Source organism: Helianthus annuus, chromosome 12 (genome assembly GCF_002127325.2).
Source record: "Helianthus annuus cultivar XRQ/B chromosome 12, HanXRQr2.0-SUNRISE, whole genome shotgun sequence".
NCBI lineage: Eukaryota > Viridiplantae > Streptophyta > Magnoliopsida > Asterales > Asteraceae > Helianthus > Helianthus annuus.
Genome location: NC_035444.2, coordinates 25,249,224 through 25,266,105, shown reverse-complemented (window position 1 = coordinate 25,266,105; position 16,882 = coordinate 25,249,224). Strand labels below are relative to the sequence as shown.

The following is a 16,882-nucleotide window of genomic DNA, read 5'->3' as shown; positions in this document are numbered from 1 at the left end:
ACCACAAATTTACTACAACAATTATTTATGTAGTAACCAAAAATTTTAGTAAACAAAAATTTACTAGAACCATTTTCCTTTTGAACATACCTACTTCTACTACACAAAAGTCTATAAATGAGGACTATGGAAAATTGAATATTATATTCATTTTTGTAGTCATTTATTGACTAAAGTTTATGATAGTATAAATCATTTTCCTTTTCCAACTTTTCCTTTATAAACTAGTATGAGTGTTAGTGAGTAATCTCCTTGCTAAAGGAGAATATTATGTAAATATCAAGAAGTTCTTCCTTAGGGAAGAACAGTTATGAATAAATATCAGTTTCCTTTTTATCCCTTTGTTCATCTTTAAAGATTTTTGCAAAACCTGGAGCCCTGGAGCCATAAAAAGTACCGTTTAGGCAGGAGGCCGTGTAGGGAAGAATTGGTTGGGTTGGTCACTTGGAAAAATCAACTTAAAGATTTACCTAGTCGAAAAAAGAGGAAAGGTATGGTTTATTCTAACTGTTAAATTACTTCGAAATATTTATATTAATATCTCCTTAAGCATTTTTATAAACAACTGTTTTTTCAAACAAACACAAACATAATCGATTAACCAATATCGAAATCAAATGATTTATACTATCATAAACTTTAGTCAATAAATGACTACAAAAATGAATATAATATTCAATTTTCCAAATCAATTCATCGACAATTTAATTCAAATTTGTCATCTATCGATCGGTATGGAATCTTTTGGCAAATTAGAAAACATGAACGGTATCGTTTATTTGAACATACCTACTTCTACTACACAAAAGTCTACAAATGAGGACTATGGTAGTAAATTTTTGTTTACTAAAATTTTTGGTTACTACATAAAATAATTGTTGTAGTAAATTTGTGGTTACTACCATAGTCCTCATTTGTAGACTTTTGTATAGTAGAAGTAGGTATGTTCAAATAAACGATACCGTTCATGTTTTCTAATTTGCCAAAAGATTCCATACCAATCGATAGATGACAAATTTGAATTAAATTGTCGATGAATTGATTTGGAAAATTGAATATTATATTCATTTTTGTAGTCATTTATTGACTAAAGTTTATGATAGTATAAATCATTTGATTTCGATATTGGTTAATCGATTATGTTTGTGTTTGTTTGAAAAAACAGTTGTTTATAAAAATGCTTAAGGAGATATTAATATAAATATTTCGAAGTAATTTAACAGTTAGAATAAACCATACCTTTCCTCTTTTTTCGACTAGGTAAATCTTTAAGTTGATTTTTCCAAGTGACCAACCCAACCAATTCTTCCCTACACGGCCTCCTGCCTAAACGGTACTTTTTATGGCTCCAGGTTTTGCAAAAATCTTTAAAGATGAACAAAGGGATAAAAAGGAAACTAATATTTATTCATAACTGTTCTTCCCTAAGGAAGAACTTCTTGATATTTACATAATATTCTCCTTTAGCAAGGAGATTACTCACTAACACTCATAGTAGTTTACAAAGGAAAAGTTGGAAAAGGAAAATGATACGAGAGAAGGGGATGGGAATTGGATTGCCTAAACTAAAGGAATTCAACTTCTTTATATAATAGAAGTGAATTTTACAAAAGACCAGTATAGCCCTTAATCAATCGCCATTGATGACATTTTTTCAATCGATGTACCCATGTGTTGGGTCCAGTTCTCGAGTGTCTTCATCTGAAAAGTAGCTGTCTTTTTCAGTGGGGTTTTTGTTTTCTTCTGAAGAAGATGGTTTGCAGTATTCGCACTGATGGTTCTCAAAGGTGCGTTGCAACTTTTGACAAAGTTGTTCTTTAGTGGCTGGGCCTGCTTCTACTTTATTAAAGATGATGCGTTGCTCCATCCTTTCTAAAGCTTCTTTTTCATGTAGTGGTAGAGGAGTTCCACTATAGCTAGTAATTATGCAGTTAGTGCTGCAATAATTTACTTTGTTAAAGCTTCCTACTTTAATTTTCTGTAGGTTTTCTAGGATTTGTAAAAATCCTTTGGTCCCGATATGTAACCATTTTTCATAGTCTTCATAGTCTTCTTTTATCACCCTTGAAGGATTGACCGTTCTTGCTTTGGCTATGCCAATTTCTAAATGATGGTAACTTGGAAAGGTTTTTCCTTGGTACCAGTCAGGGAGTGTAGAAGTACACTTGATGAAGATGTTTGCATCTCTTGCAGCAGCAATTTTCTTTCGAAAATTCTTGATGGCTTTCTTCATTCCTTCAGATAAATTACTTATTTCAAGTAAATTAGGAGAAGGGTAGATGAACTTTGCTAATCCAACGGAGAATGCTAGAGAAACTAGTTCTGGGTTTGCACCTGGACAAAAGATAATAAGACTTTTAGTAGCCTTGTCTTCTGTGTAAATATGTTCGAACTCGAAATCGTCTTGGCTTATGGCTCTAGCCTTTGACCAGATTGCTCTGAATTCGTCTAAAGAAATAATATCTTTTTCTTCTTTCTCTTCAATTTTTGTTGGTTTTGAGAAAGTGTTGTTTCTGAATTCAATAACCCTTTCTTTTTTCTTGGGTATCAAAGGTTCAGAAAAAATGGTTACCTTTAAAGGTATTTCTTTTTTCCCGCATGTTGCTGAATATCGGGTGGCTTCTTGTTGGGCTTGTAATAACGACCCAAATTTTTTGAATGGATAGTCAGTTTTTTCAACATAATTTTTGACTATGGCCCAATCTTCATAAATTCCTCTATGGTCACCATCAAAAATGACATAAAATCTAGTATTTTTAGGATTTTCTGGTTTTTGTGTGACTTGGGAGTAACTTGGTCTGAGAGAGACCTTTTCAGTTTTTGGCAAACTGTCAGCCATCAACGGATTTGATGTGCCTTTACCAGAGCCGTTTGCTTCTGGGCTAGATGAAGATTTTAGTTCTTCATTTACTCTATTTTTGCTTTTTTCCAAAGCAACAGGAGTGAACGGACTTGATTTTTCTTTACCCTTTGCCGTTTGAGGGGGAATAGATTCAGATTGTTTCCTTGCGGATTCCTGCTCTGAATTAGCAGTTGTTTCTAGACTTTCGTCATAGAGAGCTATCTGATCTCGAATAGCTTTTAATTCTATCAAAAGAATTTTTTCTTTTAGGCGTAAAGCCTTTAAATTCTCCATTTTTTCAAAAAATAAGTTTTTCTGTTTGTGAAAGTGATTGGTGATGCCTTTAGTTTGAAGGGTATGTGCTCCTTAAATAGGCATGAAAAGTATTTTATTTTTAGAAAAATTTATTTGAAATACGTATTTGTTTACGTATTTTGAAGATCTTATTCAAGATGCTCGATGTCGAGAGAATATCTTGAAAACCACATTTGTCATCTGACATGACTACCTTTTTCTTTTTATTGATAATGATCATCTTGGGCATATGGATGTAGTTAATAACTGAGATTCTTCATTTAACAATACCTGCCAAAATCAAAATAAAAGAGTGGACATAATTCATTCTGAGTCTTCTGTTGAAGAGTCAGAGGATGACAAGTTGTCTTCGTATTTCTAATGCATATACTTGCGTATAGCCATCAAAAATATTTTCAGAAGGAAAATATCCCTCAATTTCGGCTTCTAAGATAAATTTTATCTTTTCCGGAAATTTTTGTCGGTTGGGACATTCGTTGGCATAATGTCCTTCTTCGGAGCATATCCAGCAACGACATTTTTTCTTACCTTGAGGACAGATCTTAGGTTTTTCTTTAGAAAAGTATTTTCCCGGTGAAAATTTTCTTTTCTTGCTTTTCCAAAAACGTTTTTTAGTTTTTGTTTTATATTTATTTTTGTATTTCTTTTTGAAATAACCTTTATCTTTTGTTGGTTCACAACCAAAAGATAATTGTGGTAACTCAGCGAGTTTTTTACAACAGTCTTTATTAAAACGTTTTAACTGTTTTTGTTTATTAGAAAGATCACAATAGGATGCAATTTCTTCTTTAACAATTCTTGTAGCAAACCCAAGGGAATGCATTGTAAATTGATTCTTTTCCTTATTCCATCGTTCTTTCGCCTTTTCTCCTACGATGGGAATTTTCATTAGGTAAGCATCAATCCATGAATGGAATTCACCTGTGCCTAATTTATATAAACATGTTTCATAAAGACAAGTGAAATCATCTAAAAGACATATGTCACAAAGCTGTGCTTTAGCAAGATTTTGTCTTGCTTTTTCTAGCATTTTTTGATTTTCTCGGTCTTTATCTGTTATGAGGTCGAGACCTAAAAACATCATATATATTGCATTTATAATTTGATCAAAAAGATCCTCACCGTGTAAATTTTCATCCCAAGTTGTTCCTTTGATGAAGTTTTGTATAATTCCTGCAGACTTATGTTCTAATAATAATAATAAAGCCTTAGCCTGAGAGAACTCTTTTGAATTAGTCTGAATGATTAGACTGACCTCAGTGTTCCATTTATCAATTACCTCTTTTCTTTTGTCGAGGCTGAAGATACAATCAATTTTAATAGTATTAATAGTAGTTGCACTACCATTACTATTAGAATCAGGTATACCCTTATGGTATGGCATGGAAAATTCTGTGTCCTTTTTTCTATGCCTGTTACTTCTGCTAGTAGAAGCATTGTTTGCTCTCTGTCTTGGAGACATTTCCATATCTGAAGAGCTTTCTTCAGTTTCGGGTTCTTCTTTCTTTATAGGAAAGTTTCTTGGTTCTTCATTATTTAAAACAAAGATTCGTTCTTTATTTTCAGAAAAATATCTTTCATTTAAGATTTTATCTTCAGAAAACTTTTGTTCACATTCTTCGCTATCTAAAGTAATGAGACTAACAAGTTCTTTTATCTGTTCAATTGGAAGGGTATCCAATTGTTCATCTAAAATTTGCTCCAATTTTTGAGTGATAGAACTCATTTTATCCACAAGATAAAGTAATCTTTTTATCTTTTAATCTTTGAATATCTTTTTTCATAAAAGAATTCTTTCTTTTTAAATCAGTTAGTTCAAGAATTTTTTCAGAAGGATGAATGCTCCAATCCGAATGTAATTCATAAATTCTTTGATGATTTCTTTCTAGACAGAAATAAAGTCTAGAGATCTCTAGATTTATATTTCTAAAATGGTTTTCCATTTGACCTTTATTGGTCATTTGAAATTGATCCAAAAGGCCATGATAATGCATTTGGACTTTTAGAACTTCCTAGAGATGGATTTCCAACGTTGAAGTTTGGAAACGAATATTTTTGAAAGCTTTTTTCATCATTAATTTTTTCTTTTTGCTTTTCGAGCATAAAAGTTTTTGAATCCATTCTTTCATCAATTTTGTCTGAAACATCTTTGATGATTTTTGCGGCAGTTGCCTCAAGATTTTCGTTTGTAGAAAGACTTTCTACCTTTCTAATCAAATCTTTAACAAGTTCCTCTAATTTCAAAAGAGTAGTCATGTTATAGATATAATTACTTTTTTAGTTCTAAGCTCAATAATTTTTTGCTTAGAAGCAAAAATGTTTTTCTTAATAATTTTTATATTAAGAGATTTTGTTTTATGACTTAACATAAAATTTTCTTTAATTTGATTTATTCTAGTAAAGCAAATTTGTATATTAACCTCTTCAAAGGTGATTTGTTGATCAAGATATTGTAAATAATCTAAAATTGGTTTTGAAGACATTATTCTCCAATAACTCCTTTTAAAATTCTACCATACCCATCAATTCTTTCAGACAAAGAACGTATTAATTGTTCAGTGTTACTTGATTCTCTTATTTGTAAAGAGCTTCCAACATAACTGTGTCTAGGTTTTGATACTAAAACTTGTTTATTTCGTGCAATATCAATTGCCCAGTTTTCTTGTAATTGTGATGGCTCAGCGAATTTACTGCCTTCAACAATTCCAATATCTGAGAATATATCCTCAATTGCTATGCTTTCTTTTTCTTTGTACTCAATTGAATGAGTGCTATTTGTTAAAGCATATGAGACTAAATAATTAATCGTAAATACTTTATTACCTGGTTCCATAAGATCAGTTCTTTCACACTGATGTATAAAACTTAAAGTTTTGTCGAAATCTTTTGAATCTCGATGTAAAGCAAATTTAGGATAGACAGTAAACATAAATTTACCATAAGCTAAATTTCCTTGAATTGCTCCAAGAAGAGCGTCTTGCCTATTGATAATTCTGTTATCAACAAGGGCCATTTTTATAGGAAAATTAATTCCATCTCTAAACTGTGCTTTTAGGAGGATTTTAACCGCTCCTATATGTACCATATTGAGAGACTTTCTCAACTCTGGTTTAATATGTAAAAGTTTTTTTTGCTATTTCACCCTTTGTTAAGAGTGGCAAATAAACTTCACCCGAGGTATTGTTTATGTCAACTGAAAGTTCTTCAGTGTTAAAACAATAAAATATTTTATTTTTTCTAGAAAAGGCTCTAGAAACTAAACTTTGTAAAGTTTTTGGTTGATTAAAAACTTGTTTTGCGTCAAGCTTGAATTTAAGCTTGCTAATTTTTGTTAATTGATCAGAATTAATCATGTAATCTGATACAAAACCTTTTTCGTTTTCACTAAAGTTTATTACTTCAGTGATTTTTCAGACTCATCTGAATCGTTTTTAAATAAACTGTTATTTTCCATTAATTTTTTAGAAATAACACCTTATTTTTTAAAAAAGAACAACAAGGCTCTGATACCAGACGCGGAATGGTTCTAGTAAATTTTTGTTTACTAAAATTTTTGGTTACTACATAAATAATTGTTGTAGTAAATTTGTGGTTACTACCATAGTCCTCATTTGTAGACTTTTGTGTAGTAGAAGTAGGTATGTTCAAATAAACGATACCGTTCATGTTTTCTAATTTGCCAAAAGATTCCATACCAATCGATAGATGACAAATTTGAATTAAATTGTCGATGAATTGATTTGGAAAATTGAATATTATATTCATTTTTGTAGTCATTTATTGACTAAAGTTTATGATAGTATAAATCATTTGATTTCGATATTGGTTAATCGATTATGTTTGTGTTTGTTTGAAAAAACAGTTGTTTATAAAAATGCTTAAGGAGATATTAATATAAATATTTCGAAGTAATTTAACAGTTAGAATAAACCATACCTTTCCTCTTTTTTCGGCTAGGTAAATCTTTAAGTTGATTTTTCCAAGTGACCAACCCAACCAATTCTTCCCTACACGGCCTCCTGCCTAAACGGTACTTTTTATGGCTCCAGGGCTCCAGGTTTTGCAAAAATCTTTAAAGATGAACAAAGGGATAAAAAGGAAACTGATATTTATTCATAACTGTTCTTCCCTATGGAAGAACTTCTTGATATTTACATAATATTCTCCTTTAGCAAGGAGATTACTCACTAACACTCATACTAGTGTATAGATGTATCGTTTGACCAGCAATAGTATGTCCCGGATTTATAAGGTGGATCCCACTAGGGGTGGAATTTCTTTTACCAGACAAACTCGGCTTGTTTTTTGTGATTGACAAAATATAGGTTAGGTTGCTTTTTCAATTTTTTAAACTAGGTTATTTGTCAGTGTGTGTGGGTAGTATGTTACCGCATGTATTCGAGCATTATCGATTCGGTTTGTTATAGTACTGGTACGATACATGCACTTAGTATAGAAATCAACACATGTTTTACATCGATCGGAAACGATAAAAACGAACCCTAGTACAGGCAGCTGCACCGATATTGTTCGCAAGATATCGATCGGTTCAAATAGTCTCAGTACTAGTACCAACATTCATTTCATCAATAAAACTTGTACATATTGTGGACTAAGAAAACATATCACGATCAAGACCATATAGATGTAGATGAAATCGAAGGATGAAATCGCGACAGTGGAAGTCGCCAAGGTCTAATACGACATTGATTTAGGTTTCTGATTGTAATAAGATTGGATTACCATTGAAAGGGGAAACTACGCCAGAAAGGAAAGGGTTTAAAGAACACGGATAGTCCCGATTTTTGCAAAAAAATATAGTCCCGCTCTTTTTCTTTTCTTAGTTCTTCGTAATATGCCACGTGGAAAAAAGATGTGTAAGATCATTGTAAGGACCTGCAAAAATGTCCCAAAACACTCCGTAAGTGGAAACCCGGACCCCTAAATCCTTAAATTTCATGAAAAATCAAGAAAATTCAATTTTATTGATCTGTCGCGGGCCGCGTAAGACTTAAGGAGAGTCTACGCGGGGCGCGACAGCTTGGCTAAGCTCCGGATAACGATCCAGGCCACGTGTCAAACACGTGGCAGACTTACGTCGTGACACGGCAGCCCTAGCCGTAGCTAGGGTGGCCCTCGCGGGGCGCGTAAGCCAGCCTTAAGGGCTACGTGGGCCGCGACAAACTCAATTTTCAGCTATAAATTGTACGTTGCATGGCCATTTCCGTCTGCTCGAAATATTTCACTCAAACAGCTTCCTTTCTGTGCGAAAATTCAATTTTAGTGGTGAAATATAACAACCCTTGGTAACACCAACACCCTCATAATAGTTCCGACACCCTAGTATATCTTAACATGTCCCAATATGTCTTATATTACATCACGTATGTGAAAACCTAGCCCAAAATAGATTATAACATATAAAATAAATTAAAAATAAGAAAAATAGAGTTGAGGCGGGCCGCATAGACCCACCCCAACCATTCACGCGGGCGGTATCAGGGTTGAACCTGACATCGTTAATTTCTTTAGTTCAAGCGGGCCGCGTAAGAGTTATGTTAGTTAACGCGGGCCGCGTGAGATCATGTAACGCGGAGGCATCCGGAGCTGACACGTGTCGACATCGTGGCGGGTCTACAAGCTGACCCAGCTAAGCTACTCTTTTGACCAAGGTTGACGCGGGCCGCGTGACCTTAGCCAGCTCTTTACGCGAGCCGCGTGGAGACCAGATTTCAGCCCTATATAAGAAGGCAACGGGCCTTCAGTTCCGATCGTTCATTTTCTTTCTTTCAATCTAAATTTCTGTAGTAGAGTTATTATACCTGGGCATTATACCCCCCTAAATAGCGAGGTTCTGCTACGATGTAAGTATTATAACCCCTGGAGACGTATTAGATACTCTGCCTGATTGATCTGGGGTTCCGTAACGGCTGTCGTGGTTCTGCCCGACGTAGTCGTTGGAATGCCGTCTCGGGGAGGGTATTACTAATGTTAAAATGGGTTATTATACTAACACACGTGCATTTGTGTAATTTATAGATTATTCCCAGGAAATCATTACTGAAAACCCTAAGACAGCAATGTGAGTTGATCCACTTTTTGTAAACCTTTTTGTTTACTGTTTTTACAAAACCTCACTTAACTAAATACATACAAAGCAGTTATTGAGTATTTGTAAAGAATACAATTATAGTGGGTATGTTGGGGTTTTGTATACAAAATTGGTTACTGGCGTGGTAACATCCCATAAGTTGAGTATGACCGTACCACTGATGTTAATTGTGATGTCTTGGAAACAAATGTAATTGCGGATGTGCCCTCAATACTTCAAATTGGTTTTACTTAAACTTGATTAAACTGGGATTCACTCACCAGTATTTCCCACTAACAAAATGTTTTTAAAACGCGTTTCAGGTAACAAAATGTGAAAGCCAAATAGAAGCCAGCTGGACAGCACTGAAGGCTTGGAAAAGTGGCAATAAAGTTACCTAAAAAGAAATAGATGTTTTTCTTAAATAAAATAGGGTGTATCCCTATGAAATTATGTGTACTGAAAACTTGGGTTTTACCCATGTGTTTAATGTTATAAAATGTGGTGGTTTACTCTGATAACATATTTCCTAACTACGGTCCTGATGAAAATTTCCGCTGCCAAATAGAATAAATAACGTGATACCACCGAAATCGGCTCGTGGCCGCCCGTTCCCGGGGAATTAGGATCGGGGGCTGTGACAGAAGGTGGTATCAGAGCTATGCCACTGATTCAGCCACAGAACTGTTCTGCTGACATCAAAATTCAAAGTGTTAGGAAATAAATTACGGAAATACGTGCATAAATGTATTTTCTTGTATGAGCGACCAAGGACCATCTGACGCGTATCGTCAATTGTCTGGTTCGCCTAGGAGCGAAGGCACCTCCTCTTCTCAGCCTGCCCTCTCAGGGTACTCTGCTGATACGGAAGAAGGAATCTTTGTGTTTAAGGCTCAGTCTGAAGAGCCATTTCCTAGAAAAAGAGGGGATGGTTCAGTAGGGGAGCACATGAGCGTAGAAAGCGTATGAAAAAGTTGCAGGAACAACGAGTGTTAGCTGCAGCTAAAAGAGAAACTGATGCCTATGCCCAAGATATGCTCAATAGGGGTATAGCTAATATCCACATTTTAGCAACCACTACAGCTGACCCAAACTTGGAACAAATGCTAGCACCCCAACCACAACCACCGATTCCTGACCAACCCATGGAGCTAGAAAACCCTGAAAACCAAATATAAATGCCTGATTACAACCCGGAGGAGATACCTTGGGTACCTGCACCAAATCCCCTAGACCCAAACGATTACGACCCCTGGTGGGACGATGTTAGGGACTATGTGCAACAAAACCCGATACAGGAAAATGTGCCAATACCCAACTTAGGAGCCTACCCAGGGTTAGATCCTCAAGATCCGTATAATGTTAGTGATGCATATATTAGAGAGATCTTAGAAAATCCCTACCCATACTAGGCCCCGTACCAGGAACCCGCACCCCAGATTCCAAACCCAGTCCTAGAACCTGCACCCCCAATGAGTGCAGAAAATGTAAAAGAACTTAGGACTTTGGGGGAGGAAATTTTAGAGAGCAGTGAGAGAATGAGACAGGTGGGAGAGCGTCTCGTATGGAAATACGACGAACGCAATATGGATTTTTGGATGAATCCATATCAGTGAATGTGATGACAGGAACAGTAGTAATAATAATAATATAATAATATAATATAATATATGTGTGTATGTGTTAGAAAAAAAACTACGGATGCATACTATTAGTATTGTAGCTTTACATTTCCGTCGGTATTGTAATTTTAATTTCCGTACTGGTGTGTAATAGATGCGTAGTATATGAATAGAGTAAAAGTCGCAATGCTCGACGATTTTGACCAAAAAGTGCGTGTCATGTGATTAGCTATATTCAAATATTAATTGTAATATTAATATTTGGTAAATGTTTAAAATTCAGATGGACAACGAAGTGAATCAGGAAAACCAGAATGATAATATTCAGAACGACAACCACTCGAATAATGATAATGTGAATAACGAGAATCCGAACAACAATAACAATGGAAACCAAATGGATAATAGTGCCGTTCAACACATAGTGGCACAAGGAATTATAGATGCGATGCCATTTATTATTCAAAATGTTCAAGAAGCGAATAATAAAAGTAAGCATAGCAGTAAGCGACCAAGTGAACCAGAACACAGCGTGAACAATGGACCCATACTTCAAGCGCCCATTCCTAAAAGAAGAAGAACCATGCCATATGGTTGTTCTTACAAAGAATTCTGGTCCTGTAAACCAATAGAATTCTCGGGCAATGAAGGACCCATTGCAGCTCTACGCTGGATAGAGAAAACTGAAGCTGTTCTGAAAATAAGCAAATGTGCTGAAGAAGATAGAATAATGTTTGCTTCTAATTTATTTAAGAATGCAGCTCTAGAATGGTGGAACACTATCCTCCAGTCAAGAGGAAGTGATAGAGTATACAACATGGAATGGGAGGAGTTCAAAAATATGGTAGAAAGGAAATTCTGCCCTCCCAATGAAAAGGAACAAATAGCAAATAAGTTTCTGAATCTTAGAATGACCGGGGTAGACAGTAAGGGTTACACTACCACATTCTTTGAATATGCTAGGATAGTACCAACCCTAGCATCACCTGAACCGGTGTTAATCTCCCGTTATATCTGGGGATTAATTGGAGAAATTAGACATGTAGTCAAGGCAGCTAGACCTCAAACCATAGAAGAAGCTGTAGAACTAGCCAATACCTTGACCGATGAACTAGTACGAACTAGAGAAGAAGACCAGAGGAGAAACCTATCCCAAAGGCTTACGCAGGAATTCCGTTCGGGAAATTTTAACCGTAGGAACGTAGGTTCTACCTCTGCACCGTACTGCAAAGCCTGCAAAAAGAAACATTCTGGAAGATGCTCTACTTACTGTAATTTTTGCAAGGCCCAAGGACACAAGGAAGAGAATTGCAAGAAGAAATCCAGTAATGGAATGTGTTTCAATTGTGGAGAAAAAGGTCACATCAGGACAAATTGTCCAAAATTGGCTCCAGCTGCAAACAACAAGAATCCTAAAAATGCTAGAGCATTCGTTCTAACTGCAGATGAAGCCAAGATGATTCCAGACGTCATAGCTGGTACGTTTTTAGTTAATGATATTTTTGCTAAAGTATTATTTGACTCTGGTGCAAACCAAAGTTTTATTAATACTTCGTTTTGCAAACTGCCAAATCAATCATTAACTAAACTACCACAAGAATGTCTAGTAGAAATCGCGAATGGAGAAACCGTTAGAATTTCTGAAATCTTGCAGGGAGCAAGAATAGAAATTTTTAATCAAAAATTTATTGCAAACCTTTGTCCAATGAATCTGGTAGGATTTGATGTCGTATTAGGAATGGATTGGTTAATAGCCAATAAAGCCAGTATTTTATGTGATCAAAAGTCAATTCAAGTAAATTCACCAAGGTGTGAAAAGATCACAATTAAAGGAGATAAACCATCTAGATCCACTAAATTCATCTCTGTGATGAAAACTGCAAGTTATGTAAGAAAATGATCTATAGTGTATTTGATTTCTATAATCACTAACACTAAAGGAAAGGAATTAAACGACATTCCAGTAGTGTCCCAGTTTTCAGATGTCTTTCTAGAGGAATTGCCAGGACTACCGCCAGACAGGGACGTTGAATTCAGAATCCACCTGCTATCAGGGACAGCACCGATTGCCAAAACACCTTACCGTTTAGCACCCGCTGAAATGCAGGAACTGAAGAAACAATTAGATGAATTGTTGGAGAAAGGATTCATACAACCTAGCTCATCGCCATGGGGAGCACCGATATTGTTTGTTAAAAAGAAGGACGGATCAATGCGTATGTGCATTGACTACCGTGAATTAAATAAAGTCACGATTAAGAATCAGTATCCATTACCAAGGATTGATGATCTGTTTGATCAACTTCAAGGAGCCCGATTTTTCTCTAAAATCGATTTAAGATCAGGATATCATCAATTAAAGGTACAGGAAGAGGATATTCCTAAAACCGCATTCAGAACAAGGTATTGTCATTATGAATTTACTGCCATGCCATTTGGTTTAACCAATGCCCCAGCCGCATTTATGGACATGATGAACCGAATATGTAAGCCATATTTGGATAAATTCATAATTGTCTTCATAGATGATATTCTAATTTACTCTAAGAGTAAGGAAGAGCATGCAAAGCACTTACACTTACTTTTAAGTTTATTGAGAAAGGAAAAGCTTTATGCTAAATTTTCAAAGTGCGAGTTTTGGTTAGAACAGGTATAATTTCTTGGACATTTAGTGAATCATGAAGGAATTCATGTAGATCCAACAAAGATCGAGGCAATTACCAAATGGAAAACCCCTGAGTCACCAACCGAGGTTAGAAGTTTCTTAGGATTGGCCGGTTATTATAGAAGATTTATTCGAGAATTTTCTAGAATAGCCATTCCCTTAACTAAGTTAACCTGTAAAACTGTTAAGTTTGAATGGGGACCAAAACAAGAAGAAGCTTTTAGAATCCTTAAGCAAAGATTAACCCATGCACCAATACTAGCATTACCAGAAGGAACTGAAGACTTTGTAGTCTATTGTGATGCTTCTAAGTTAGGTTACGGATGTGTGTTGATGCAACGACAAAAGGTTATAGCTTACGCCTCTAGACAGCTTAAGAGTCATGAAGAAAATTATTCAACCCATGATTTGGAATTAGGAGCTATAATTTTGCCCTTAAGATTTGGAGACATTATCTTTATGGTAGTAAGTTTACCATATTTACAGATCATAAGAGTTTAAGATATGTTTTCGGGCAAAAAGAGTTAAATATGAGACAAAGACGCTGGATGGAAATGCTTAGTGATTATGATTGTGATATCCAGTATCATGTAGGAAAAGCAAATGTAGTGGCAGATGCTTTAAGTTGAAAGTATCATGAAAAGCCAAAAAGGGTACGTTCTCTTAAATTAAATCTACAAGTAGATTTAAATGATCAGATTAGAAAAGCACAAGAATCAGTAATCAAGGAAGATACTGAAAAATTAAAAGGAATGATTAAGGAATTAGAACAAGGAACAGATGGAATTTGGAGATTTCATAAAAAGAGAATGTGGATACCTAAATTAGGAAATTTACCCCACCGTATATTAGAAGAAGCCCATAAATCTAAATATACGATGCATCCAGGAAGTGATAGAATGTACCAGGATTTAAGGAAAAATTTCTGGTGGATAGGAATGAAAAAGGATATAGCAGCTTATATTTCTAAATGTTTGACTTGCTCACAAGTTAAAGCTGAACATCAGAAACCCTCAGGTTTATTACAGCAATTAGAAATGCCAGTTTGGAAATGGGAATTGATAACAATGGATTTTGTTACCAAGTTACCCAAAACAAGAAAAGGTAATGATACAATCTGGGTGATTGTAGATAGGCTAACCAAGTCAGCTCATTTCTTACCAATGAAGGAAACTTTTAGTATGGAACAATTAGCCAAATTGTATGTAAATGAAATTGTTTCATTACATGGAATACCTTTATCAATTATTTCTGATAGGGATAGCCGTTTTACCTCTCATTTTTGGACAAGTTTCCAAAAAGCATTGGGAACCAAGCTGAATCTAAGCACGGCTTATCATCCTCAAACGGACGGACAAAGTGAAAGAACAATTCAGACAATGGAGGACATGCTCAGAGCTTGTGTAATTGATTTCGGAGGTAATTGGGACGATCACTTACCTTTAATAGAATTTTCTTATAATAACAGTTATCACACAAGTATCAATGCTGCACCATTCGAAGCACTTTATGGACGAAAGTTTAGAACCCAGTTTGTTGGGCAGAAATTGGGGAAAAGCAACTATCTGGACCTGAGATAGTACAAGAAACAACTGATAAGATCATTCAAGTCAAGGAACGACTGAAAGCAGCACGTGATCGACAAAAGAGCTACGCTGACAACAGACGTAAGCCGTTAGAATTCCAGGTAGGTGACAAAGTATTGTTAAAAGTCTCTCCTTGGAAAGGAGTGGTAAGATTCATCAAAAGAGGAAAGCTAAGTCCCAGGTATATTGGACCTTTCGAGATTATTAGAAGAATAGGACCTGTAGCCTATCAGCTACAACTGCCAGAGGAAATGGCAGGAATACATGATGTATTTCATGTATCTAATCTCAAAAAGTGCCTAGCTGATGAATCACTCATAGTACCTCTTAAAGATATAGAGGTAAATGAACAACTCAAGTTTATAGAGAGGCCTCTACAGATTGAAGATAGGAAAGTTAAGAATCTCAAGCATAAAAGATTAGTTTTGGTCAAAGTGAAGTGGGACTCCAAAAGAGGACCTAAGTATACATGGGAGCTTGAATCAGAAATGCAAAAGAAATATCCACACTTGTTCAAGTAGATCTCGAGGACGAGCTCTAAAACAAGGTGGGGAGGATATAACAACCCTCGGTAACACCAACACCCTCATAATAGTTCCGACACCCTAGTATATCTTAACATGTCCCAATATGTCTTATATTACATCCCGTATGTGAAAACCTAGCCCAAAATAGATTATAACATATAAAATAAATTAAAAATAAGAAAAATAGAGTTGAGGCGGGCCGCATAGACCCACCCCAACCATTCACGCGGGCGGTATCAGGGTTGAACCTGACATCGTTGATTTCTTTAGTTCAAGCGGGCCGCGTAAGAGTTATGTTAGTTAACGCGGGCCGCGTGAGATCATGTAACGCGGAGGCATCCGGAGTTGACACGTGTCGACATCGTGGCAGGTCTACAAGCTGACCCAGCTAAGCTACTCTATTGACCAAGGTTGACGCGGGTCGCGTAACCTTGGCCTGTTCTTTACGCGGGCCGCGTGGAGACCAGATTTCAGCCCTATATAAGAAGGCAACGGGCCTTCAGTTCCGATCGTTCATTTTCTTTCTTTCAATCTAAATTTCTGTAGTAGAATTATTATACCCAGGCATTATACCCCCTAAATAGCGAGGTTCTGCTACGATGTAAGTATTATAACCCCTGGAGACATATTAGATACTCTGCCCGATTGATCTAGGGTTCCGTAACGGCTGTCGTGGTTCTTCCCGACGTAGTCGTTGGAATGCCGTCTTGGGGAGGGTATTACTAATGTTAAAATGGGTTATTATACTAATACACGTGCATTTGTGTAATTTATAGATTATTACCAGGAAATCATTACTGAAAACCCTAAGACAGCAATGTGAGTTGATCCACTTTTTGTAAACCTTTTTGTTTACTGTTTTTACAAAACCTCACTTAACTAAATACATACAAAGCAGTTATTGAGTATTTTTAAAGAATACAATTATAGTGGGTATGTTGGGGTTTTGTATAAAAAATTGGTTACTGGCGTGGTAACATCCCATAAGTTGAGTATGACCGTACCACTGATGTTAATTGTGATGTCTTGGAAACAAATGTAATTGCGGATGTGCCCTCAATACTGCAAATTGGTTTTACTCAAACTTGATTAAACTGGGATTCACTCACCAGTATTTCCCACTGACAAAATGTTTTTAAAACGCGTTCCAGGTAACAAAATGTGAAAGCCAAATAGAAGCCAGCTGGACAGCACTGAAGGCTTGGAAAAGTGGCAATAAAGTTACCTAAAAAGA

At 35.7% G+C, this 16,882-nt stretch overlaps 1 protein-coding gene across 1 annotated transcript; it reads right to left on the bottom strand.

Annotated features, from left to right (window-relative positions):
• Positions 1–3,485: 3,485 nt before the first annotated feature.
• Positions 3,486–4,883, bottom strand: LOC118485018. Its single transcript, XM_035981227.1, has one exon. It carries the CDS (start codon positions 4,881–4,883, stop codon positions 3,486–3,488), a length of 1,398 nt encoding a protein of 465 aa, XP_035837120.1.
• Between the last annotated feature and the right edge of the window lie 11,999 nt (positions 4,884–16,882).

What these genes read in the sequence shown, in the direction of transcription:
- LOC118485018 (XM_035981227.1), bottom strand. Translation starts at nt 4,883, where the DNA reads ATGAGTTCTATCACTCAAAAATTGGAGCAAATTTTAGATGAACAATTG.